This window comes from Heterocephalus glaber, unplaced genomic scaffold (assembly GCF_053883595.1).
Source record: "Heterocephalus glaber isolate CG9 unplaced genomic scaffold, H.glaber_assembly_v1.0 deba00001543, whole genome shotgun sequence".
Lineage (NCBI taxonomy): Eukaryota > Metazoa > Chordata > Mammalia > Rodentia > Bathyergidae > Heterocephalus > Heterocephalus glaber.
In genome coordinates this window covers 4721880-4747366 of record NW_028258336.1, presented here as the reverse complement: position 1 = coordinate 4747366, position 25487 = coordinate 4721880, and the positions used below count along the sequence as shown (strand labels likewise).

Here is a 25487-nt window from a genome sequence, read left to right as displayed (position 1 = left end):
CCATTTATTATTTATTTGTTTGTTTCATAATTAGCTTTGGACATTCACTGCCATACCACCACATAGAAGATTTGTGCCCTTTTGAGCTCCTAATATGTAGTGCAGGTTCTAAATATACATTATAAATCCAGAGTATGGTACCACCTACAAAGCTAATAGCAGCTTGTTGAAACTTCATCAAGAAATCTTTAAAATTTTCCGAGACTACTGTCCTCACCCAAAACCTACTGTCCTAAACTATTTATAGTCATTCTGAAAACTTCTTCTATTAAATGTTAGAGTAAAGGCACTTTAAGCTTGTATAGGTGCACCTGCATTCCTTAGGCTCCTGGAAAATACCTGACTTTATTAGCAACTTTACCTGAGAAAAAAAACTTTATTTACTTACTCACCATTTTCCAGTTGTCTTTTAATTTTTAGTGTATACAATTATAAATGAATTATAAATGAATGTAAAGTAATTCTGTTAGCTACTTGTATAGATTTACTTTTAGAGCTAAGATCATATTAATAAAATTGTGTATTTACATATATATAACATTTCTTTGAACCACTGGTTATCAGTATCAGCTTTCTCATGGTGCAATATTTTCTACAAATGGAAATCTCATGCCCACAAACCTACAGAATTATGGAGTTAGTAATATGTATTTTGATAAGTCTTCCAGTGATCCTAATATTTGCTGAAGTTTGAGAAATACTGTTTAAATTATATTTAATGAAAAAGAGTTTACACCTGGTCTCATTGGTTTTTTTTTAAGTGGTCTTCAAATTCTTATGTCCAGTAAAACTTTTGTTTTGGTGTTAACTGTATAGCACATGTAAACTATATCACTTCTGTTCACTCAGGTTTATTCTTTGTAGTTCTGGTTATTGTAGACATTTTTCAGGTAAGCTAAACTGTTACTCATTTTCCTTAACATTCCTTGCCACATTATCTTTGTATATACCATCCTCTTTCTTATTCTACATACCATTCCCTCTTTTCCATTCCCATCTGTGAAAATAAGGTCCCTTTAGTATTTGATGTGAGGAGATAATGACATAGTAAATATGGATGTGCTTCACACAGTACTTGAAGCATTTTTGGTATAGAGAGAAAAAAAGGCATGTGAAATCCTAATCATATTACTTTCATGATTCTAATTTTTAATCAGTTTATTTATAAAAGAATTTTTTTGCTTATTCACAAAGTTAAGACAAGTAATAAATCCTTATCACATGTCTCATACTGGTTTAATGAAGAGCACTAAGAGTACATGAAGACCAAATGTTTACCTTATTCTATAAAATAGTAGATGTTATTCATAAATCATGATTGAAGCCTAAATTAAGAACTCACATAAATATAAACAATGCATCTTTTCCATTTGGACTAAATTACTTTGGGTTTCACATTATCTAAATTAAAAATACATTTTTATTTGATACAAGCAGCATCTAAAGTGCTTTTCTGGCTCCCTTCTTGTCTTTATTTTCTTGTCTAGTACAGTTCAGGCAAATTTTTTGATCTTGTTTGTCTACCAGGTGGTAAAAGATAGGAAATCCACAGAAAGGTTAAGTCTTTGTAGCCTCATGGAAAAGAAAAACTGCCGTTTCCTGCAGCAGTAGACTGTGGGCAAGAGTGAGTCAGCTCTCCCATCCAGTCACTGGTGCTTCTGAGGATGTGACTTGTTTTCAGTTAAATACCAACCATGGTTTCAGAAGCAGAGAATCTGCAGATTCGTTTAGTGTAAATGTTTAAGCCACAATATAGGTGAAAGTTTTTATAAAAGTCAGGCAGCACAAAATGATGACCTCTGCTGTGGCCTATGGTATTCACAACGTATGGCTCTCTAGAGAGGGGGAAAAAAAAAGATTTAGTTTCTTCTTTTTTCTCTCTCTCTAAATTTGGAGCTCTATTGTTGGAAAAAATTACAAAAAAAGTTCCTTTTCTTCCCTTACTAACACTCTGCTTTCTCCCCTCTTTCATGCCCCTCAGAATAGGAAAGATTCAAAACAAAAAGTAAAGGTTTATATTCCTCCAAAGTAGCCTCTTAAGCAATGTGGTGCCCTTATGCAAAAGGCCTTCTCCTATCTAGAAGAGAAGCATATAACAGTGTAATTCCCAAACTGTGTAATTTTGAGGGGTTATATCAAATTTTAGCAAATTATTTTAGGTGATTTGGGCTTATAGTTTTATCAAATTCAAACAGCCAGTTTATTTATCCAGAGTCATAGAAATTTTAAGAAACTTTGGTTTAAAGTCTGCACTGTCATTGTAATAATAGACTTATTACACAGTATAAATTGGAATATACCCTATGATAAAATTCAATTGTTCTGCAGCATAATAAACAGAATATGCCATACCCTCTGTTTTCTTCTTAATATATTTATTCCAAAATATTTGAGTTTGTGCAGTGAGACTATGTTAAAAATCAGTTTTAACAATTTGATTCTTAAATTAGTAAACAATTATGTGTTAGGTATGGTGAACACCATGATATTTTTATTGGACTAACCATAATTTCTTAATTATTATTTGTGTTTTAATTTTAGAGAAGGGCATAAAAGGAAGGATAAATCACACTACCTACCAAATTTGTTTAGGGAAAATTATTTGAAATACCCCCCCAAAAAAGAGACTTTTTTCTAATTAAATATAGGTTTATCCTTACAGTCAGATTTGATAGTTTATCAAATCATTAAGTCACATGATATCACATTCTATGGGGGTAACCATTGTTTTTACTTTGAGAAACCACCTTTCAAAACTTTTTTGTGTGCTGGCCTGTACCCATATATTCAATCACATGATTTTAAATAAACAACACTTCATCTTTATTATGTAATTTATATGATGTACTCTTAATTATTATTTTAAATTTTCTAATTATTGTAAATTTCACATTATAAATGATGTGCATCATTTTTTGTGCTATTCAGGTACTTGAACACTTTTGGATTCTTAGATGAATGTCTGGAATTGCTGAGTGGAAGTGCATACACATTTAGCCTTGATATATTTTGGCAGTAGTTAAGAAAACTGAATTATTTTTAGTGTTTTTAGTATTTTTTAACCTACAGTGATATGAAAAATTGTAGCACTAGACAGTCTAAAACAATATTTAGCACTACCAGCTATTTAGTTCAGTCTGACATGTTTACTGAGTACCGAATATTGATGTGTTAGATTTTGTTAGTTGTTAGAATTGTAAAAGTGAAAGGACAGTTTTATTAGACTACTAGACATTAGAAGGAGGTGAGTAGATCATGAAAATAGATGCAGTGTGACAGTAAAGATAAATATAAGAAGCTTACGCACCAGTATTGGGGATTCAGAAAATTATTTGTGGAGAAAGTGGCATGGAAGTCAAGATCTGAAGGATTATTATGAGTTATGAGGAGAAGGAAAGTGGGAAGGAGAAGTATTTTAGGCAATGGGGAATAGATGTCAATGATTATGATAGGTTCTGAGAACCAATAAGATTTTAAAATATGTAGAATACATGTGATGGGTGAAACAAGATTGAGATGGAGAATAAAGCAGAGTTGAGGCATGAAGAACCTTGTAGTAATACTCATGAGTTTGGACTGAAAATTAAGTGGTCTCATAGTAAGGATAAGATCATATTTGAGCTTTAAAAAATTACCCCAACTCTAATTTGAAGTGGGACTTGAAGGTAAGCAAATCACAAAGCTACAAGAACAAAAGCATGTGGTACATGATTTAGTCAGGCATGTGTGCCAAAGGGGTCCAAGTTTGCTAATTAGACAAGACAGTAAGAAAGGCCAAGTTTTCATAGTCAGATGAGCAGGAGAACCATTATGTACTCTGTCTCGAAAAAGCAAAGTCCTTCATAAAGGACTGAGGAAATCCCATTCACCCAGTAAAGAGAGTGTGGAATTAGAATTAGGAAAACAAGGCAAAATGATAATGTCATCAAGATCAGCATCATCATATAGCTGCTATCAGAAAGGCTACCCAGGGTATATTTGATTATAGACCTAAAACAGGATGACTCATTTTAGCCCGTTTTTGAGTAGAAGAAGCTCCTGGAGATCTACCGTTTCTCCTCATAAAAGATGGCCCAGGAGTCAAGTGAAATAGGCTTGCAGGTAAAGGAGAGACCTCATTGTCTGTGTGTACACTGGCTGAGAAAGGCAGGGCCAACAGTGCCCATTAAAATGTGAAAATTCTTTGTGATTTGAGAGGCTCACCTCTACCTACTGCCCTGTGAATTTTGTACATTTCTGGTCCATACTGATGAAAGTCTAATTGGTCAGCCAGAAAAACATCCCCTTTCACTTTTTTCCTTATTTGATCCATACCATATGTACTGTATTTAAAATCATTTGTTCACATATTCATTATTTTGCATAATGTGGAAAGCGTGTTTATGTCAGTAAACCAATTGTAGGAAAGCAAGAACTCTGTGGGAAATGGAAAATCTTAATTTACATAGTGATTACTGTTATCAAGTGAGAATGGCCTCCACAAAAATGACTTCATTCTTTTTAGGTACACATTATTTTATTTAATGCTGTTTTCTCAGTGATTTTTATTGTATGTGCTACATTTGAGATGTCTTTCTTCTCACAGAATTCTTTGCCTTCCCAAGCCCCTACATTTCCCTCTGATAGTTGCTAGGATTCTAATATCATTTCCCCCATAGTTTATGCCTGTGTTTATTTTGCACTAACTACATATTGAGTCACAGTGTCAGATACTGTGTTAAATGTAGCTTATTTAAATTTTTTCCAAATGACTGTAGTTGTTGTGTAAAAATTATGGCTGTTCACTATAAAAATATTAAGGTAGTATAGCAGAGAGAGAATAAACAGAAAATTCAAAACAACACACCTAAAAATAGCTAGCTATAACTATCGTAAAGAATAAGTCAACATTATTCTAGATATTTCTTCAAGCATATACATAGAGATAAAAAACAAGATTGAATAGATAATCTTATTTAAAGGGAATTATACTACATTTTAAGAAAAATACCATATTTTATTTCACTTGAATTTAACCTAAAAATACTAAATGGAAGTAAGACTAAAGAAATCTCTAAGTTTTATTAAATATTTCCTAAGATTTCTTAAGTGACCTATCCATTTTTACATAAAAACATTATAAAAATAGTAAAATAGGAATTATTTTTTAACTACATTGTTCAATTTTAGATATGCTTCATCCATCTACTCTACCTGGTGGCCCATTATATCTCATTAAAGTTTCACAACATTATTTTCCTTTTAGAACTGAGGGAACTTGGGATCATCAGGGAGGATAAGTAACATATCCAGTGTTACAGAACTGAGAAAGCCAGAATTTCAGTCTAGCTCTGTCATACTGTAGGACTGTGCTCTAAGCTCTGTGCTGTGAAGTTTGACTACTTATTCCACATCTCTTACTTCTTTGCCATGCTACTCAAGTACAAGTCCTCCAAGGACTTGCCAGCCTCTGACACTACTCTCCATACCTGCCCTTTTGTGAATACTGCTGCAAAAAGAATCTATGGGCTGTTTGGTTTTTCTTACTTTGACACATTTTTTAAATAGCCAAAGAGAAGAAAAAATTGTTTAATATTACTAGAAATTGAATCCAGGCCTTTGCACTGAGCTACATCCCCAATTCTTTTAATTGTGAGACAGGGTCTCACTAAATTGCTAGGTGAGGCTAGAATTTGCAGTCCTTTTGCCTTAGCCTCCCAGAGTGTTGGGATTACAAGAACGGGGCCACTACTGCAGGTATCCTCCTTTATGTGGCTTGCTCCCCCTGGTGAACAAAGACCTGCCCTGCAGAACCCTTCAGGTATACTTAAGAAATCACTGTACACAAATTGGCCAGGTGCTTCAGTAGATAATGCCTATGAAGTAAGTATTCGACAGGCCATAACTTAAGTCTATATCCTTGCCTTTATTATATGTAAATTTTGAATTCTGCGACCAGTAATTTGAGTTTTATTTTGTTTTGAGGATTTGGGGGGGGGGGCGTGTTGGGGTGTTTGTTTGTTTGGGGAGGTGTTGGTTTTTGTTTTTTGTTTTTGAGACAGGGTCTTGCTAGGCAGTTCAGGCTGGACTTGAACTCACTATGGAGCCCAGGTTGGCCTTGAACTCATGGTGATCCTCCTGCCTCACCCTCTCAAGTGCTAGGATTACAGGCATGTGCCACCACACCCGGCCTTATTTTTTATTTGCAGAGTTTGCCATTAATAATAATCAATGCCTGTCTTACAGAACACTCCAATTTTACCTTGACAAATTTAAATTTTCCTCTCATTTGCCCTACACCCCTTTTGGTACACATAGAAGTTGATTTTCTTTTTCATTGATGGTACTGTTTCTTGGTGTTTAAATTGAATCATATGATGCCTCATGAAGCTTTAAATTTCTCCCAGATGAAGCACTCTCATCTGCATCCAGATGTACCATCTTCTCCAACACTATTTTCCATTGCATATCATCCAATCTGCATATCATCTTATCCACCTAGAAGTGTCTGAATGCTTACACGAATAAATTTTATAACACACACACACATACAAACAGCTTAACAGAGAAATTTTTTATCCCTTTAATATGAGACAAACTGTTAAAAGAAGTCTATTAGTATAATAGATTGTATTAGTAAATTGAAGGAATAGCTCAGTCATTTAAATATTCAAGTAACAAAAGCAGCATTCCCTGTATTAAAGATACTAAATATAAATCGGATTTCTCTTTTATAAATCAGTTTCTTTCTTAAACCAAAGTCAGAGTACAGTAACCATAGATACAGCTCTCTTAAGTTAGGAAACAAAAGTGTTCACTACCATGGTTATTTATTAACCTGGTTTTTAAGTTTCTGTTGATGAAATAAGACACACAAAAAAGAATATATAGTGAAAGAAAAATAACCAAATATATAACTATTGAAAGTGGAGTAAATATATATATAATTAGAAAAAAAAATTTTATATTTAGCTTTAAAATGATAGAAACTCACTTTAAAATTAGTGATGAGGTAAAAGATTAATATAGAAAATCTACAACATTTCTCTACACCAGAAAGAACTAGCAGGAAATATACCTAAACAAGTTGCCAGAGTAATAGCAAAAATCATAAAACGTATTTTAAAAACTACGATTCTTGTGCCTTTATGGGAAGGAAAAGTATTATAACATTTTCTTAGATGATTAAATGGCAAAAGACTATCACATGACCAGAGAGTTAGATTTTAACTGTAATTCCAATAAAAATCCCAATAGAATATTTAAATATTTAAATCTCTAGAATTACTCTAAGAAATTATAGAAACTGAACAAGCATGTGAAAATTATTAGTGTAAATAGTAATCGAGGCTTCGCAGATTGCGAATAATAAAGAATAATACTTAAAGCACTAATAATACATTTGTATTAATCCCATTCCCTTCTATCCTTTCCCCTAGCCCTCCCACTTCCTTCCCCTTTGCCCCTTTTCTTCCTATTTCACATTACCTAGTATACATTTAGTCCTTATTTACACTTTCAGTGGAAAAATAAGAACAAAATCTTTGTAAATAGGGAGGACTGGAGGGGTTGAAGGGAGGGCTGGGCAAGGGTGAAAAATACGAACCAAGAGAGACTATGTAAAGGTGCAAATTTCCAATGATGAATGTCATTATATTGTATACCTAAAATGTACCAATGATTAGAATGAATAATCAATAATGTAAAATAGGAAGAAAAGGTCCAAAGGGGGGTAGGGGTAGTGGGAGGGGCAGGGGAAAGGAAAGAAGGGAAAGGAAAAAATGATGAGAAATGGAAATAAAGTCTTTGTAAATAGGGAAGGGTAGAGGGAGTGAAGGGAGGGCTAGGAATGGGGAAAAAACAAGAACCAAGATGCATTATATAAAGGTACAATTCCCAATGAGAAATGTAATTGTGTTGTATACCTACAAGGTACCAATAAAAGAATTTAATACTATATATATATATATATATATATATATATATATATATTTGTAAAGCATGTCTACTTTGTTAAAGTATATCTATTGTTATAACTCTGGCAGAAACTTTTTTTGTGTGTGCTGTGAATCGAACTCGGAACCTTGCACTTGTGAGGCAGGTGGCAGCACCACTGAGCTAAAGCCCTGGCTAGAAACTTTGATTAATGAAATTTAAAAATAAGGTGTTTGCATACAGGCTACCATATACGAATATCTTAATATTACATAGACTTCAAAACTGAGGTGTACTGTGGCATTACCTAATCAGTAATATTGACACAGATTTTTAAATCAAAGAAAATTAAAAGATTTCTTTTACACTTTCAAGTGGATTGATTCAGTAATGTAATCTGAAAAGTCACTTATGGGGATTCTAGTAGAAAAAGTAGAATTTAATGTTTGCTTAAAGAGAAGAGAAAAAGATAAAGAGAAAGAAATTTTGAAAGTACAAAAATTTAAAGCCCATAATTTTATCTAATAAAACATAAATGAGTTACAGTTAGCAGAACAGTTCAAACTATGGGAAAACTTGCGTGAAAATATGACAAAATCAGTAAGGAAACTATATTATTTTTAATTTCATTAGAAAAGCGTATGGGAGTGGGGATATAGTTCAGTGGCACAGTGTCTGCCTGCCACACCCAAGGGCATGAGTTTGAACCCCAACATCACACGTATACAAAACAGGTGAAAGGGAAAAGAAAAACATGTGAATGGGAAGTTTATTGAAAGAGAAATATAAACAACTAAGAAAGAGTAGAAAAGTAAGAGAGCAAAACAAGCAATAAATTATTGAATATATTTGTCAAAGATAATGCAACTAAGTATCATCAATTATTGGGAGTGAGGGAAGGAGGAAGGGAGGGATGGAGAGAAAGAGGAACCTTGATATACAGTGCCACTAAAATTTTATTAATTAAAAAAATTCTGCATAACTTTAAAAACTAAGAAGCCTAGGACTGAATGAAATTGCAGTAAACTTAGTAAAGTTATTGTGGGCAGGTTTATAAACAGTATTAACTGTTAGAAAGGAGTACGTATGACATGGAATAAGCTATGAAGATGTTTAAGCTCAGTGTCTGCTATTTGAAAGTTGTTCTGAACAAATAATTTTTTATAGGGCTCAGATTGTGCTGTCAACTATAAGACTCAGTATTTTTCACACTTGCTTCTGCTAATTAATCTCTTCCTTCCACACCCACCCATGTACCTTGTGCCCTCAATTGGTTTGTCTTCTGCTTTTACTCAGTGTAGCATCCTTTATTTACTATTGAACTTCCATTAGCCATTCAAGTACTCTTGGGATACTTTCAAAATATTTACTGTCTCTCTTTTTTATATCCATGCATTTGTTAAAAATGGTTTTTGTCCCTTCATCCAATTTAATGTACCTTTGTGAAGTGATAAATAATTAATAAAAATTCCAGAATATAGTTAAGGACCTAGTTCACAGTGTCTCAGTGGAAAGGTACCTCAAGTTTAACTTTGCATTGTTATAAAATAGCAGTTTTGGAAATCTTCAGCATATTATGATTTAATCCATAATAATTTTTGCTTAAGCATCCAGCCAATATTTGTTCTTATTTTAATGGATATAATGACAGACATTGTTTATGTTGTAATAAGTCCATGACTAGTTTATTCCCACAATAATTTAATCTAATAATAATTAATAATTTAATAATTTAATCTCTTTGTCAAAGACAGCAGTGAATTTAATTTTAAATGATTTATTCTAGTTGATTTGTTCTGGTTGTTTTTAGACCACTTTATCTTTGATGTCTCTACTTTGACTGTGATATAGCTACATGTGGATTTCTTATTTATCCTGTTCACAATTCATTTAACTTCCTTATTTTTTTTTAACTGCCTTATTGTAAAGACTAGTGTTGTTCATCAATTATGAAAAATTCTCATGCTCCTGGATCGCATATTGCCTCAACCTCAGTGTCTTTGCCTTTTCTGCAGTTCCACTCATACATGTAGTGGATTATCTCACCCTGTCTTCCAGGCTTTTATCCTCATACTTGTTTGTTTTTGTGTTTTGCATTCTATGTTTTCAGATATATTTCCTACTTCATTTGTTTTTTCTTCAGCTATTTTGTTCAGCTACTTAACTTTTCATTAAGTAACTTTAGCTCTTATATTAGTTCATCCTTTCTAGAATTTTGTTTTGGTTCTTTGTCTAATTAATGTTTTAAGTCTTTTATTCAAGTTTTTAATTTTCTCTTTCCATGTGATAAACATGTTTAATATTCATAGTATCTGAAGTTTGGTTTTTTTTTTTTCCATGCCGGGGATCGAACTTAGGTCCTTGTGCTTGCGCAGCAGGCGGCAAAATCACTGAGCTAAATCCCCGGCCGTTGTATCTGAAATTTTGGATGTCAGGTTATTTTATGTTCCTCTGATTCTCACAATGACTTGGGGTTTTTTGTTTTTGTTTTTGTTTTTCATATTATAAAATCTTTTCATTAGGTTTGTGAAATATAGATTGAGAAGGCATTCCTTTCCAGAGGATTTGCCTTTGATTTTAACAATTACATTAAAGTACTGCAGATCACTGGTGATTTTAATTTAAAATGTTTCTTAGATACCCTCAGAATATTAATTAGGCTGAGAGCCTGCTTACCTATCTGGATGCAAGGCATAAGACTTTTTTGTGGTCTTCCTGTGTTTATTAGTAAATGCATTAATCTTACCCTTTTCATGAGTGAAAAATCCTGGCTTTATATGTGAGAATCCTAGTTCATTCCTTATGATTATTAAAACCCACATTCCTATGTTGCTGAGACTAGCAATTCCAAGTGCTCCAATAATAATTCCAATGTTTCTTGCTCTGTTTTTAAGTCCTCTCATTTTTCAAACCCTGGATAATAACCTTGATTTCTAGTGAACTAAGCTATGTACTTAAAGTTTTTTTTTAAATGTACTGTATCCAGCACTTCCAGTTATTTGATCATAAGAGAGTTTTCAGGTTATCTAGTATGCTGCTTTACTGGAAATGGAAATCTCATTTGTTTTTCATACTGAATTAATATCATTTGTAAAGTTGGATTGTGAAATAGACATATGGCTAAAGACTGAAGTTCTGCCACAGTAAATTTATTTCACTTCTGTGAAATATTGGCTAAGTTCTTGTTGTAAAATAACATCTTTGATTCTGAAAGTTTTACTTAGTGTTTAGACAGACTAACAATATCACCTACTGTTACCATGGAAATTTTGTTTTTGTATAATACTCACTCTTGTTTAGTCTATTTTTTAAAAATTCTAAGATTTGAAAGAGTTTACAGAGATTGGTGCCATTCTACATCCGACATCTAATCTTTTATTTAAAAATATATGTGATTGTTATATAAAAGGACTTAGATTGAAGTCTAAAGGTGTGTGCAAGTGCAATTACATTCTTCCTTGTCTTCTTTTCTAAATTGCACTCTCCTTAAGGATGAGGGGTAGTCTAAGTATTAACATAACAGATTATGAAGGATACATAGAACATTTATTAACCAGCTTTTCTGTTGCAGGGACACAGTACCAACCCCCATAACTTAAAGGAGAAAATGTTTAATTTAAATGTTTAATTTTATTTTTAATGTTTAAACATGTTTAGTATAACCAATCAATTTGAAAATTAAGCTTACCTGTCATAAATTTTATCTCTAATAAATTTTATCTGCTGTTAGATACCTTTTAGGATAATTTAGACTAAGCTGCCTGTTATCCTACCTCATAAAAAAAATATATATATATATATATACACACATATATATACACGCACATTTCTTTGTTCACTTGTGTCTTCCTCAACTTTTCAACTAGATTATTTAAAAGAAAATAAGAAATTTATTGGCAAGTGTTTAATTAATAGGATTAGGATCTAGGAATTTTGTAGTTTTTAAATATTTTAAGCTATAGTATTTCATCCATTCATAGCAGATGGTATTTAAGCAATATGTCAAACACAAAAATTATCAAAAAGCTTTTGAAATTTATACATCCATCAAAAAAAGAAAGATTTGCCATGTTAATCTCTTGGGTTAAACAGATCTCATTTTGTCACAAGTTGATTTTGTAGGTTCTGTAAATCGTAAGAATAGCAGTAGTGTTGGTGGTAGAGAACAACTACAACAACAACAGTAATAATAATAATAATAATAATAATAGAATCAAATTTCTGTTGGTACATATTCTGCCTCAAGCATTATGTTAGGTACGCTAATTTTCATGGAATCATCTTTCTTTCTTATAATAACCTGTCATTATTTTCATTTTAAGGTGAAGAAACTGGAGGTTAGATTGTTTATAATTCCATGCTGCTAGTAATAGATAAAACAGCTTTGAACACATGATAGAATTTCACTGATTCACTTTTATTAGATATTTATTGGACAGATTTTTTTTCAAAATTAGTGTGTAACTATAGTATATTATGATGCTTTCTGAAATATGATATATTTGCATCTCTGTTCCAGCTAAAGATACCATAAACCTAAAAATTGGGCCATACATCTATAGTTTTAATATGTATGATGGGCTTTTATTGTAGTCATTTTATGATTTCATCAATGGCCAAGCTGTTGTTTCATTACAAACAGATTGGAGAGCCTTGTGATTAAAGCAGCAGACTAGAAACCATGAAGGGTGTACTGTTTGGTTTTCAATCATTTCCATGTGTTATAAATTCTTATCAGATGTTGGGAAATAACAGGCTTAAGCTAACTGAAAGGTCTATGTCTATGGTCCAAGAAACAACTGTCTGTAGTGGACATGTGTTCAGTCATCAGCTTATTTAACAAATAAGCAAATTCATTTACTATCTTACATAAGTCATACATATTTCTTTTTTTTTTTAGATTAAAAATCTCTTCAGAGGCATGTCAAACACTCAGGTCTTGACACTCTTTACCAATTTTTTTATCATAAATGTTAGAGATGGTCAGTTCCTGGGTTCACTGCATATTAAGATAATATTTCTCATGCCATAAGAAAGAAAGAACAGATGTAACTCAAAATCTTCCTAAGGTTTCACAGAAACTGGAGAAAATGTGAAAAGCATCTGGGAAAAAATAAAACAAGACTTTCAAAAACAACATTAATAAAGTGATACAGCCTAATAAAATGTAAATATACTGATGTTACAATTTAAAAAGAGTTTCTGTATATTTATTCCTGGTGTCTTCTGTTGTATAGAAAATATTCAATGTAAAAATAGGGAGTGCAAGCTGAGAAGTACTTTTCATTCAATGAGTAGTTAATAGGTAAGTAGGAAACTGCCTAAAGAATTAGCATATCTCTGTCATGTTTATAATTGCATTATTGACTTAGACAATTTCAAAAAATCTCTACTATCCCTACACTACAGTGTCTTTGTGTCTAGATAAATATGACAGTGTTGACATTTACTACTTCCTTAGATGTGAAAATTGAGAGGAATTAATTTTAATTCCTAATGGGTTTTAATATACTTAATCCAAAGGAAATGAAATAAAATTATTTGCATGGTATAGGAACTTTTTACACATATATAATAACTTTATAACATTTCAGTATATCCTGATCAGACTGTTCTTATGTGGTAATAAAACTGAGGCAAAGAAGGAAGATTTAATTGCTTTCTTGTGAGCCTGTAATGATATTGTACATAGGTCTCTGATAAACAAGTATCTCCCCAAATTCAGTAGTCTTTGTCTAAACTTTTGGAATGCTAAGAATAGGTGTTTGTCTTAGATCTCATTGGAGTAGTAATTAGTATTATTTTATCATTGTTTTTAATTTTTTAATTCTTTAAATTGTTGATATAAATTAAACAGTTGTGAGTTAGTTGTAGTATATTTTGATTATAGAAGTAACACTGCCTTCTAAGCACTTAGTATTGTGCTTAGTCATATTAATCCTTAATCTTTGAATTAAATGAGTAAACTGAAGGTCATTGAGGTTGGCAGCCTTCCCTATCACTATGCTCAAGGTCCACTTTCTCCATGAAGCCTTTTGAGAAATTGAAGATTTTAGTAAACAGAAATAGGAAAAAGCACTATTTTAAGTCAGGGTAATGGCATGGATAAAGGGGTATGTGTACTGAAGCTCAAAGTTTGCCAAGGTAATTATGACTAGAAGGTTCTGACTGAAATTTAGAGTAACCGTACAGGATATGTGGAAAATAAAGTTGAAAAAAAAAAGTATTTTGAAGGTAGCTCATAAGAGGGACTTAAGTCCTTGAGAAAGAAATTAATGCATAATTTAGTAGGATTTAGGAATCTGTGACAATCAGGGGAGTAGAACTGTGGGACTTGGCATGTGTGTTACAAAATGAATGGAAGAAAGGTCAAGCCAGAGGCACATAGACCAAGTAGGAACCCATTACAATAGTGAAGTCATGATGGCCCAAACTAGACTGCTGTCACTGACACAGAAAGGAAGAGACTGAGAATGAAAAAGGAAGGATGCAATAAGTGAGTGAAACTAGAAGGGGACCTGACAATGCCATTGTAGTGGATTTATTAGAAATAGGAAAAATAGAATAAAGTGATGTTTTTAAGGAGTCAGTATGATGAATCAGATTTTTTAAATGGTAAATGTGATACATTTGTGAGGTGTCTGATGGAAGTATTTATCTGGCAGTAGGAATGTGAACTTCAGCTTCAGAGTGGAAATGTGTTAAAGGAATCAAGCTAAAGATCTAGATTTTATAGGCTTATCGGTTAGCTGCGTAAATATAGAGGGGCTTGAAGTCTAAAGGGAGAAGCAGACAGGTGTGGTGGCACACACTTGTCATCCCCACACTTAGGAGACTGAGGCTGCAAGTTTGAGGCTGGCTTGGGCTACATGGTGAGTTCAAGGCAAGCCTGAATTAAAAAGCAAGACCCTGTCTCAGAAGGAAGGAAGGAAGGAAGGAAGGAAGGAAGGAAGGAAGGAAGGAAGGAAGGAAGGAAGGGAAAGGAAAGCAGAGAGGGAGGGATAAAGAATGTTAAGAGTGGATACTGAGAGAAGATACTAAGGTGGAAGAGTAAACTAGTATAAACAGAAAGAAGTTCAAAGAGATGGGAGAATATCTAGCATGATACTATGTCTGAGATAGGAGAAAGGTGGAGAGAGGGAAAGTCGATAACAACGTCCAGTTCTTCTGAAGGAATTAGGAGGCCGTAAATTATTTTTGAGAGAACAATTTAAATGGTATAGAGATTACTTATGATATATTAAAAATGGGTAGGGTAATGAGTAAAATGAAGATAATAAGAGCAGTTGATAAATTGGTTTTTAAAAAAATGGAAGCTTAAGGGTATATAAAAATTGAAAGAAAATATTCCCTTTTTGACTACTCATGTTTAAACGTTATCCCAGATTCTCTTCACAGCTCTGTCTTCTGTTACTAATCACATATTCCCTTCAATTATTTTATTCCGTAGCCAAATACCTTTTAGCATACACCCTGTGTTTTTCCACCTTTCTGTCTTGTTTTAGGCATACTGCTTGGATGCCTCTTCACTCTAGTCTCACATTGCTAATTCCCACCCATTTTTCAAGGCCCAGTTCAAGTGCCTCCTCTGTAAAGTCCTCTTATTTAGCCTGCAGTAATCTTTCCTTCACTGAATTTCAAAATGCTTCAGTCATTTCTTTGTCATGGCAGTTACTACTTTTAATCATGTACTATTTTTATCATTGATATACATGATTTATATCCTTCCTTAGAATTTAAGCTCCTTAGAGAGTTTGTCCAGGTGTCAGTTTAGCATAACGGAAAAAGTATAGATTTAGCATTCAGAGAATCCCATTTTTATTTTCTAGCTCTATCACTTACTGACTGTCTGACTTCAGGCAAAGTCCATTAACCTCAGCTTTCTTTCCTATAAAATGGTTATATCAGAGATAATTGAGAAAATTAAGTGGAAGAAAAGGTTTATAAATCAAAGTTAGGTTCCCTTCTCTTCTTATTCATCTTGATTTCTGTGCCTGTACCCCACAATAGTACCATACAAATATTAGAAATTTTCTAATGATTTAGCAATTTCTTTGCCAGTGCTAAATATGTAATGGCTACTATAATTTATAGTCTGCTAGTATTTTTTTTCTACAAGAGGAATCTTTTTTCCATTACTATAGAATTATCTGATGGTTAATGGTAATATATAAAAACTATATTAAAATTCAAATTAGAAACATATCTTTTAGGAAAAAAATAAGTATCTTGGAGTTAATAACAATTTACAAAAGCCACTTACCATTCAAGGAGAAACTAGGCTTTGAGGGAGCAAAATAAATGCTCTCTGACTAAAACAAACTCATGGGTTGGCAGTATGTGGTGACATACTCCAGCCTCAGAATTTTCATTGTCATCTAAACACATTTAGATATATTCTAGTGCCAGAATATTCTAATATTAGAGAATATTAGATTGGTATTCCTAAAATTAGACTGTGATCTAAAAATTAATTTTAAAAGTTGCACATCATTCCAAGAGTTGTAGATTCCACACATGCTAGCAAATGATGCTATTTGAATAGTCTGAAAGATTTTGACAACATAGCAAATCCTTTACACTTGAAAATTCAACATAGGGAAACAGTTATTAATAATCTAAATAGATCTACCCTTCTCTATCTCACTGGGTCTATTTTGAGTTTTTATTCATCATTGTTCAGTTTGTATTATATATTTCAATAGTGTGACTAAATCTTTGGCTATTTAAGGGTAAGTTTTTCAAGCAAGCATTGTACACCCATTGCTTTTTTAATATTATGAACAGTTGGTCTCCATATATAGTACAGGTAGCATTCATTTTGTCTTAATCATTTTCTTGACCCTGAAACACTATACCTGATACCCACAACTTACAAAGGAAGAAAGGTTTATTTTGCTTCGCAGTTTGTAGAGATTTGAGTCTATAGTCCAGTGGCTCCAAGGCAGGACAGCATAGCAGAGGGTCAGATCAGAGGAAAGCTGCTCAGGTATGGTGGACAGGAAGCTAAGAGTGAAAAGAGAGGAGTTGGAGATTGGATGAACCCTTCCCAGTGACCCTCCTCTTCCATCCAGACTCCATCTCCCAACAGCAAGTAAGGTGTAAGCCCCTATAATCCAATCACCTTAAAAAAGCCCTGCCTTGGGCCAAAGATTTAGCTCAGTGGTTTCGCTGCCTGCTGCGCAAGCGCAAGGACCTGAGTTTGATCCCCGGTACCAAAAAAAAAAAAAAAAAAAAGCCCTGCCTATGAGTTCATGAGGCTCTTTGGGAACATCTAGATATACACCACAACATTCCATCCCAGGCCCCTCAAAGAGCCATCTCTAAGAGTTTCCAAAGTCCTAACAGTTTCAGCATTTCCTCTGAGATTTAAGAGAAACTCTTAAGCCCCTGTTAAAATCAAAAGAAAGTTATATACTTCTAAGATACAATGGTACAGGATTAATATTCCCATTCCAAAAAGGAGGAATAGAGGAACAAAAACCAGAGGGACCAGTGCAAGACCAAAACCCAGAAGGGCAAACATATTCCATACTTCCTTGTCCAGCACCCATGGCAAGCTGTTGTGAGATTTGAACTCCAAAGGCTTGGGTGGCCCCATCCTATGGCATTTGCAGCAGTTGTAACCCTCTTGGCTTCTCTCTAAGGGTGGCTTTGCTCACTCCTCACAGCTTTTGATAGCAGACATTGCATGTTTCTGGCATCTCCAGCTTCCTCGGATTTCCACTTCACTTTGACTTCACTCTCACAACTTTACAATCTGCCCACTCAGGGGTACACAGCCTAGATTCCAGGCCTTCTAGAATCTGGATGAATGCCTTCCTGACCCCACAATTCTTGCATTCTGCATGCACATAAAAACCAGCACCTCATGGATGATGCCAAGGTCCACTATCTGCTGGAGTAGTAGCTGGGCCCCTTTGTATCATGCTAGTGGTTACAGAGACCAGTCCCTGGATAGCTGGGTATGGTAAACTGAATCTCAGGGAATTAATTCCCTAGGCACCCCATCTCCAACAGAGTATCTAGGACTTCTTCTCACAGCAGTCTTCCACTTTTACAGGGCAAAAGGAGGGATCTTGCTTTTTTCCTAACATTCCCTCAAACCATTTTTCTTAGTTTCTTGATCTGAAGTATGCACTTCAGTTCTTTGTAGTGCTACTCTTTTCAGCAGCCAAGCTCTCCTCTGTTTCACCTGTGCAGGCCCCAAGTTTACCAGTATAAACTTTCTTTGCTCATTCTATATGTACTTCAAATTATTTTCATAACTTTTTTTCAGCCTAGAAATGCAGCATTTCCTTTTTATCTTGCAAAACAATCTCTCCTTCAAAGACATTTAAATTACTGAATTACCAAATTTTAAAATGTGAAAAATAGTGTAATAAAAGATTGTCATGTTTAGTTAATGGAGCAAAGATGTAGTTGTTTCCTGTTCAGGGACTGAAAGACTGTTTTTCCTCATGCTGACCAAATTTGAGATTTGTTCAGACAGTTTCAAAAAATAGGAAGTAATTGTGTTTATCTGAGACATACATAATAAGAGTCTTAGCTTACTGATGAGTGCCAAAACGAGTTATTATATGTGAGAGATTGGGAAATGTACTTCAACACCGATTCAATGAAAGGCAAAAGTTTAAAGTCTGGTTTAGTAGAAAAGTAATGCTTCCTTGATCAAGTAGGTTCGTTATAGGCAAAGAAATAGAGTTAAGCAAGAAGGAAATGACTTTAGGTTTTGAAATAAAAAGTTTATAATTATGTTGAGATCCCTGGCCTGCTGTCCATCTAGATCAGATCCTTGAAATGTGTCTGGTCTGAATTGATGTGTGTTGTAAGTGTAAAATACCAGATTTTGAAGGCTTAATACAAAAAAAGAACGTAAAATATCACATTAATATTTTTATATTATTTTGTGTTGAAATAATAATACTTTGGATATAATGTAAGATTTTCTTTTTACTTTTTTTTAAATGTAGCTGCTATGAAACTTTAAACTGCTTATATGTATTTCCTTATATTTCTTTTGGACAGCACTAATCTACATGGAGATTTATAACAGATAGTTAGGAATGCAGGACCAAAATCAAAGCAAAACATCTAAATTTAGAAATCTACATAAGGAGTGATAGTTCATATTGTAAAGTTAGATAAAAATGGCAATTTACAGGGTAGAGAGGTGAGAAAAATGTCAACAATTTAAAGATTGGAAGAGAAAGAGTAACCAGGAGAAAAATAATTAGAAAATCGTTACTTCAAAGCTCTATGTAAGTCTGATTAGGATAGAATTTCAGGAAGGAAGGAGTAGTTAACATCACTGAATGATAGGCTGACAAGACCTGAGAAAAAGCTATTGAATTTAGTTGATAGAGAACAGTTTCAGTAGTGTGTAAAAAGGATAGATTGCAAGAGATTATGGAGTAGACTGTATATATAAACTATTCTTTCAGGAATGGAATCCTTTTGTGAAGACAGTAATCACTTGATTCAAGTACAGTCCAGAGAAATTTAAGCATATTTGTTTGCTGAATAAAAGGATCAGTGAAGTAAGAGTGCTTGAAATCATGTAAAAAATAGAAGATACTTTCCATACTAAAGTCCTAACCAGAGAGTATACTGAAATCACCAGGGAACTTGTTACAAAGGCAGATCCCCAGGCAACATCTCACATCTAAAGTTACCCTTTTCTCTGGAGACTTGTCTCCTGGAACAGGTCCCATGTTGGGATGGGGATAGGGGAACAACACATAAACCATATCCACAATTCCTTTTAAGTTACCATAATGTAGCCACAGGGTAAAACAAGTCAAAAGAAATTAAGAATGCTAATGAGGACATTAGTGAAAAGACTAACCATAATAACATCCGGAATGGATATAAAGCCAATGAGGATTGCAATAGGACTTGTGGACCATGAACTATAGTTAAGGAGTTGCATTTCATTATTATAAGAGTGTGTACAAGTTCAGTAGGAATGAAAGACTGAATAAAAAAAGCAGTAGATTTTGATCAGAGGTAGTATTTTCAGAATTCAGGATCTTAAAGACCAAACACACAGAGAATGTGGCTCGATGAATCTGATGTGGATAGAAAGAACTAAGTCATTCATACTATAAGGCCTATCAATTGGCTAAATCTAATACAGCACAATGAGTGGTTTAAAAAAAGAAAAAGGTCTGGAATTTAGGATCAGGAGGAAGCACTAAAGTTGAAACTATCAGTATGGAACCATGAAGATTTAAGATTCCACTAAGCCTTGGCTTGAATAACTTTGGAGATCATTTCCAGGATGGGACACCTGCTTGAGCATTTAGTCTTCTCTAAATATCTTTGATTGAGTCTAACTTGCAGACAATACAGGTAGAAAGTTTACTTAACAAAGATAAAACATGCATATCTTTGACTAGTCACAAGTGTCCCTGAGGATTTATATTTGTATTAATCAGTTCTTTGTTACTATAATGAAGTTTCTGAGATAGGTCAACTTGATCGAGAGAGACAGACAGACAGAGAAAAATTGATTTCACTCACAGTGTTGGATGCTAAAAGTCCAAACAACTTAAGCAGGACTGGCAAACTTTCCTTGACCTTGGCTGTGTCACCTCATGGCAGATGACCATTGTAGGAGTACAGGAAAGGGAAGGATTACATCTTAAAACAGGAAGCCAGGTAGAAACCGAGGTGCCACAATCCTTTCCAAAGTCACACCCTCCAGTTGACTTAAGGACCTCCCACTGGGCACTATCTCCTAAAGATTCTATCACCCCAGTACCACCATCCTGGGGACTAAGCCTCCAGCACATGAACTTGAGGATGTAGTGGTGGGGGCACTGAAACCATATCTAAACCATAGCAGGGTTCATGACAAGAGTACTTCATAATTTTTTCCAAGAAATAAATTTGAATCTCTTGCCCTAAAAAGTCACTTCTTGTGAAATCACTTCGTGTGAAAAGTCACTTCACGATGTCTCATGTTTACCTTTAACACATAATACAGTATATTAATCATCAGAATATTTTGGCCTGGTAGGTTCCACAGAGGAGAAAATTATATGCCAAATTGTGGTATTAGATGAGTTTAAAGTGAATTTGGATAAGCAAATGAGTTTTAAAAGTTTTTAGTAGTGCACCTAGCATGTAATAATTGCTTAATAGATGGTAATTAATGGTGCCATTTTAAGCATTCAACAAGTTTTGAAGTCAGTGTTTTGAATATCCAGGTTTAATAAATAGTACTTAATTAAAATTTTTGTTTTTACTCCAGGTTTTCATTAATTATTAATTAAAACTTGAATATTAAATTTGTAGTGAATTAGAAAAACAGTGGGTCACTTATCACTTCGTTTGCTATACTTGAAAGGGAAAATATTTTATAGTAACTCACACTGCTACTGTGAAAAATTACAACTTTTAAAATATCCTTTAGCTATGTTTCCATAATACAAATATATGTACACTGAAACAAAATGAATGAGTTATATTATTTACTTTATCTTGCTTGGATTGATTGTGCCTGAAAGTCGATAATTCTTTTGTATGCTAAACAACTTTTACTGTCAGTATGTTATATATTTATATAACTACTATTTCTTGCTTTATAGTGAAGAGCTCAGAAAAGAATCAAGACAATTAAAGCGGGAACTCTTAGCAGCAAAACAAAAAAAATTAGAAAATGCAACAAAAGCAGAGAAAAAAAATGAAGGTAAGGGTATTTTTCAGGCTTACATTTTCTCTTAATATTCCTCCTGTTTTTCTATCCCATCTCTCCTGTCTCCTCCTCCCTTTCTGCTTCATTTTCCTTCTCCTTTCCTTTTCTCCACAGTCCTTCTTTAGTTTTTTGTTTGTTCATTTGTTTGTTTTTATCATTTTCAAACTTGCTTGGGACACCCAGTAAAATAAATTTCCATGCAAGGCATTTTTCTGAGAAATAAGTTCAATACAAATGTGATCATAACTATCACTATTTATTTATTTATTTAAGTACTGGGGATCGAACTCAGGACCTTGCGCTTACAAGGCAGGTGGCGGAATCACTGAGCTAAATCCCTGCCAACTATTGCTCTTAAGTAGGCTTAATGGAAACCAACAGAGTACTGAAGACCAGGCAAAACCTAATGTTGTTATAGCTTATAACATAACTGGATCAAAAGTACACAAGATTGGAATGGTTTTTCTTTTTTAAATATTGCATTCTCTTAACAACATGTATGAAAAGTATTTGTGATCTATGACTGAGACTTGTATAAATATTTGTTTGTTGTTTTGAATAGTATTAGATTCCTGCCTTTATTTTTTGGTATTTTTACTCTTGTGTTAAAACATAGAAAATCTAAAATATTGATAAAATTGATTTTGCTATTTATACACATTAAATGTTTTGTGATTCACTGTGATTTTTTTTAATTTTTAATTTTATTTGTACATGTTTACAATACATGGTGATTACATTCTCACTGTGATTTTTATTAAGCTAAAATAGCTTCCAAAAAAAGCCATTTCATTTCATTAAGTTTTTAATTCACTTTAAGACTTATAACTATAAAGCATGTAGTGTTCAGTTTCCAAAAGTACAACTTAGAACCCTTAAAGCTGTTCTCTTTTTATAATAATAGATTACAATTCTATAATAATAGATTATAATTTAACATAATTGGAAATTTTATTCATTTGCCTCTGATAATGTATGCTAAATTAGACTTAACAAATTTGTTTACTTCTAGCAAGCTCGAAGTATTTTTATCTACAAGACTCTGTGACAGTAACTGGAGATACATTAAAAAATATGCAGCATCTAGACTTGAAACATTTTCTGATACAGAGTAGCAAGGTAATATTTGGCCAACATATTATTATTGCTTTAAATAGCACACATAATACCACATAACTGTTTAAAGAACTATAGTTCATAGATTATTTTTTGAAATTGTGTTTCTTAGATTATTTGTACTGTATCCTCAATGACTATTTTAGTAAAAGCAAGTACTTAATGAGTAATTATAAGTCAATGAAATATATATTTTAATGAAAGTAATTGCTAAAAGTTATCTTACCCATAATGACACAAATTAGGAACTGAATTTAAAAGAAAGAATAAATTTATTAATAACTAGATCATGTCCTATATAAAATATAACCCAGAATAGAAACAAGCTGTATTAGAAGATTTGAAAGAAGTAGTGAGAATTATTTTATTTCTTAATTTATACCTAATTTTCCCAGTGGACTTTTTTCTTGTAATTAAAACCATGTTAAATACATGAATTCCATTCAAGTAGAAAAGTCTTTTACTTAAGGTCTTTTATTTTATTAATTTTTTTAGCTAATTATGAATACTTCCATGTCTCAAGAACTATACTTGACTAGGTATATGAAATCAGCAGCGACTGAATAGCTCTTGTCTCTGTAGTTCATGATCTAGTAGGAGTAAGAAAAATGCAATTGATAATTACTATAATAATAGCACTGCAGAGCAAAGATCTATATTAGACATAAACTGTATATGTTTATCTGCCTTTGAGATATTAAAATATAATTAGATGAAGAAAGGTTTGAGTCCTAAAAGACTGACTGATTTCTTAACACTAAAGAGAAGATTCTATCAGGGCTTATTTAGTGTACATATATGAAAGAAACCATGTTAAAAACTTTTTTATGTAGTCAGGTGTGGTGGCAGACGCCTGTAATCCCAGCACTCAGGAGGCTGAGGCAAGAGGATTGCCGAAAATTCGAGGCCAGCCTGAACTACACAGTGAGTTCAAGGCCAGCCTGAATTACATGTGAGACTGTATCTCAAAAGACAAAAACAAAAACAAAAAATTTATGTCATCATTAGAAAGGCAGTATATTAATAATTATTTTTCTGGATTTAAACTGAATTTGAATAACAGATAAAACTGGCTTCCAAAAAAATGGAGTCATTTGATTGCTTTCACTTTGTTTCTTTGTTGTCATAATGAACCATTTTATTTCTTTTCTATTATTTTATTTTGGAAATAATTTTGTACTTATGCAGAAGTTGCAAAGAATAATTGATTTCCCATGTACCTTTAACATCATGATCTTTTATAACCAAGGTACAATGATCAAAACCAAGCAATTAGTGTTAGTACAATACTGTTAACTAACTACAGACCTTATTAGAATTTCATCATTTTCCACAGTTACCCATTTTCTGTTCTGTCCTGTTATATAGGATTCTATATTGCATTTTAATGATCATATCTCCTTAGTGTCCCATGATCTGTGACTGTTTCTGTCATTCCTTATCTTTTGTGACATTTACACTTTGAAAAGTCCTGATTAGATATTTTGTAGAATGTCTCTCAATTTGAGTTTGATGATTTCTCATAACTGAAATAAGGTTATGCATTTTTTGACAAGATTACCTCAACAATAATATCTCTTATCAGCACATTGTGTCCAGAATAATACGGCTGTTGTCTTATTATTGGTGATACTGCTTTGGTTGGATAAAGGGTGCCTGTCTGGTTGTTATACTATACAGTTACTCTTTCTTTCTTTGAGATTTAGAAGTATTCAGGGGCAGACACTTTTAAATATACAAATATCCTGTTTCTCTTCAGGCTATTCCCCACTAATTTTAGCATCCATTGGTAGATGGTAAATGGTAGATCTTGCCTGTAGGCACAATTATTTACTGTGATCTTATGTTGGTGACATTATTTTTCCCTGATTCTTACTATTTTTAGTGCTTGGAATTGTGCTGTGAGAAAAGCTTTCTCTTTTATCCTTTATATTTATTTCAGTAGGGGCTTGTGAATATATTATTCCATGTGTTACAATCTCAAATTATCTTTTATTTGTTCAAATTTTTCCAGCTTTGGCCATATCCAGCTTTTTTAGGAAAGCTCCTGTTTCCCTTCAACTTGCCCCCCTTCCTGTGAGCACTTTCTTGCTTTCTGACATCACAGACCAGTCTTATATTTTCCCTTCTCCAGGCAAGGAATCATCTACTTCTCCAAGGAACACTGGTTCCTCTTGTTTGAATAATGTGTTTAGAATCCAAGAGCTGGACACTAAATGAACCATTTTATTTTGATTCTGGTATTTTTAGAGTGCTATTAGGAGCCATGTTTTATTATCACTGTCTTGTTAGAAGGCTTAACCAAATTCTTTCAGAACCTGTTTATGATACACATTATGGATTACCTTTTTCTTGCGATCATATTTTTCTCTAAACTTACTTTGATCTTTTAAAATTGGTAACAATTACTGATAAAAATTGTTCATAATGAAAGATTTGTGAATTTCAGTAATACTACCTTATATTTGAAATCAAGGGCCGGGGATTTAGCTCAGTGGTTCTGCTGCCTGCCTCTCAAGCACAAGGTCCCAAGTTCGATCCCCTGTACCAAAAAAAAAAAAAAAAGAAAATCAAATGTTGCTATGCAGTTTTTAAGTCTGGCAGTATTTCTTTCCCTGTGAAAACGATATCATGAGCAATCTCACAACATAATGTTATAGAAATAAAGTACACTTTTAAGCATCTTTCAGCATATTTCAGGACTTAGCCTGTCTTCCCAGCTGACAGATACTCCAAGGTTAGAACTACGTGAACT

The 25487-nt window shown here is 33.3% G+C and overlaps 1 protein-coding gene across 2 annotated transcripts in view; it reads left to right on the top strand.

Moving 5' to 3' along the window:
- Cwc27 (CWC27 spliceosome associated cyclophilin) overlaps positions 1-25487 on the top strand; it is a 203285-nt gene that overhangs the window by 88990 nt on the left and 88808 nt on the right. Inside the window, exons 11-12 of one of the 2 annotated variants that reach the window (XM_021242987.2) lie at positions 21510-21610; positions 22629-22807. In XM_021242987.2, coding sequence (XP_021098646.2) covers positions 21510-21610; positions 22629-22792 — 265 coding nt within the window. In that variant the 3' untranslated portion in view covers positions 22793-22807. Of the gene's footprint in view, positions 1-21509; positions 21611-22628; positions 22808-25487 lie in introns of those variants that run through there. The other variant, XM_004862876.3, reaches the window with a different exon arrangement.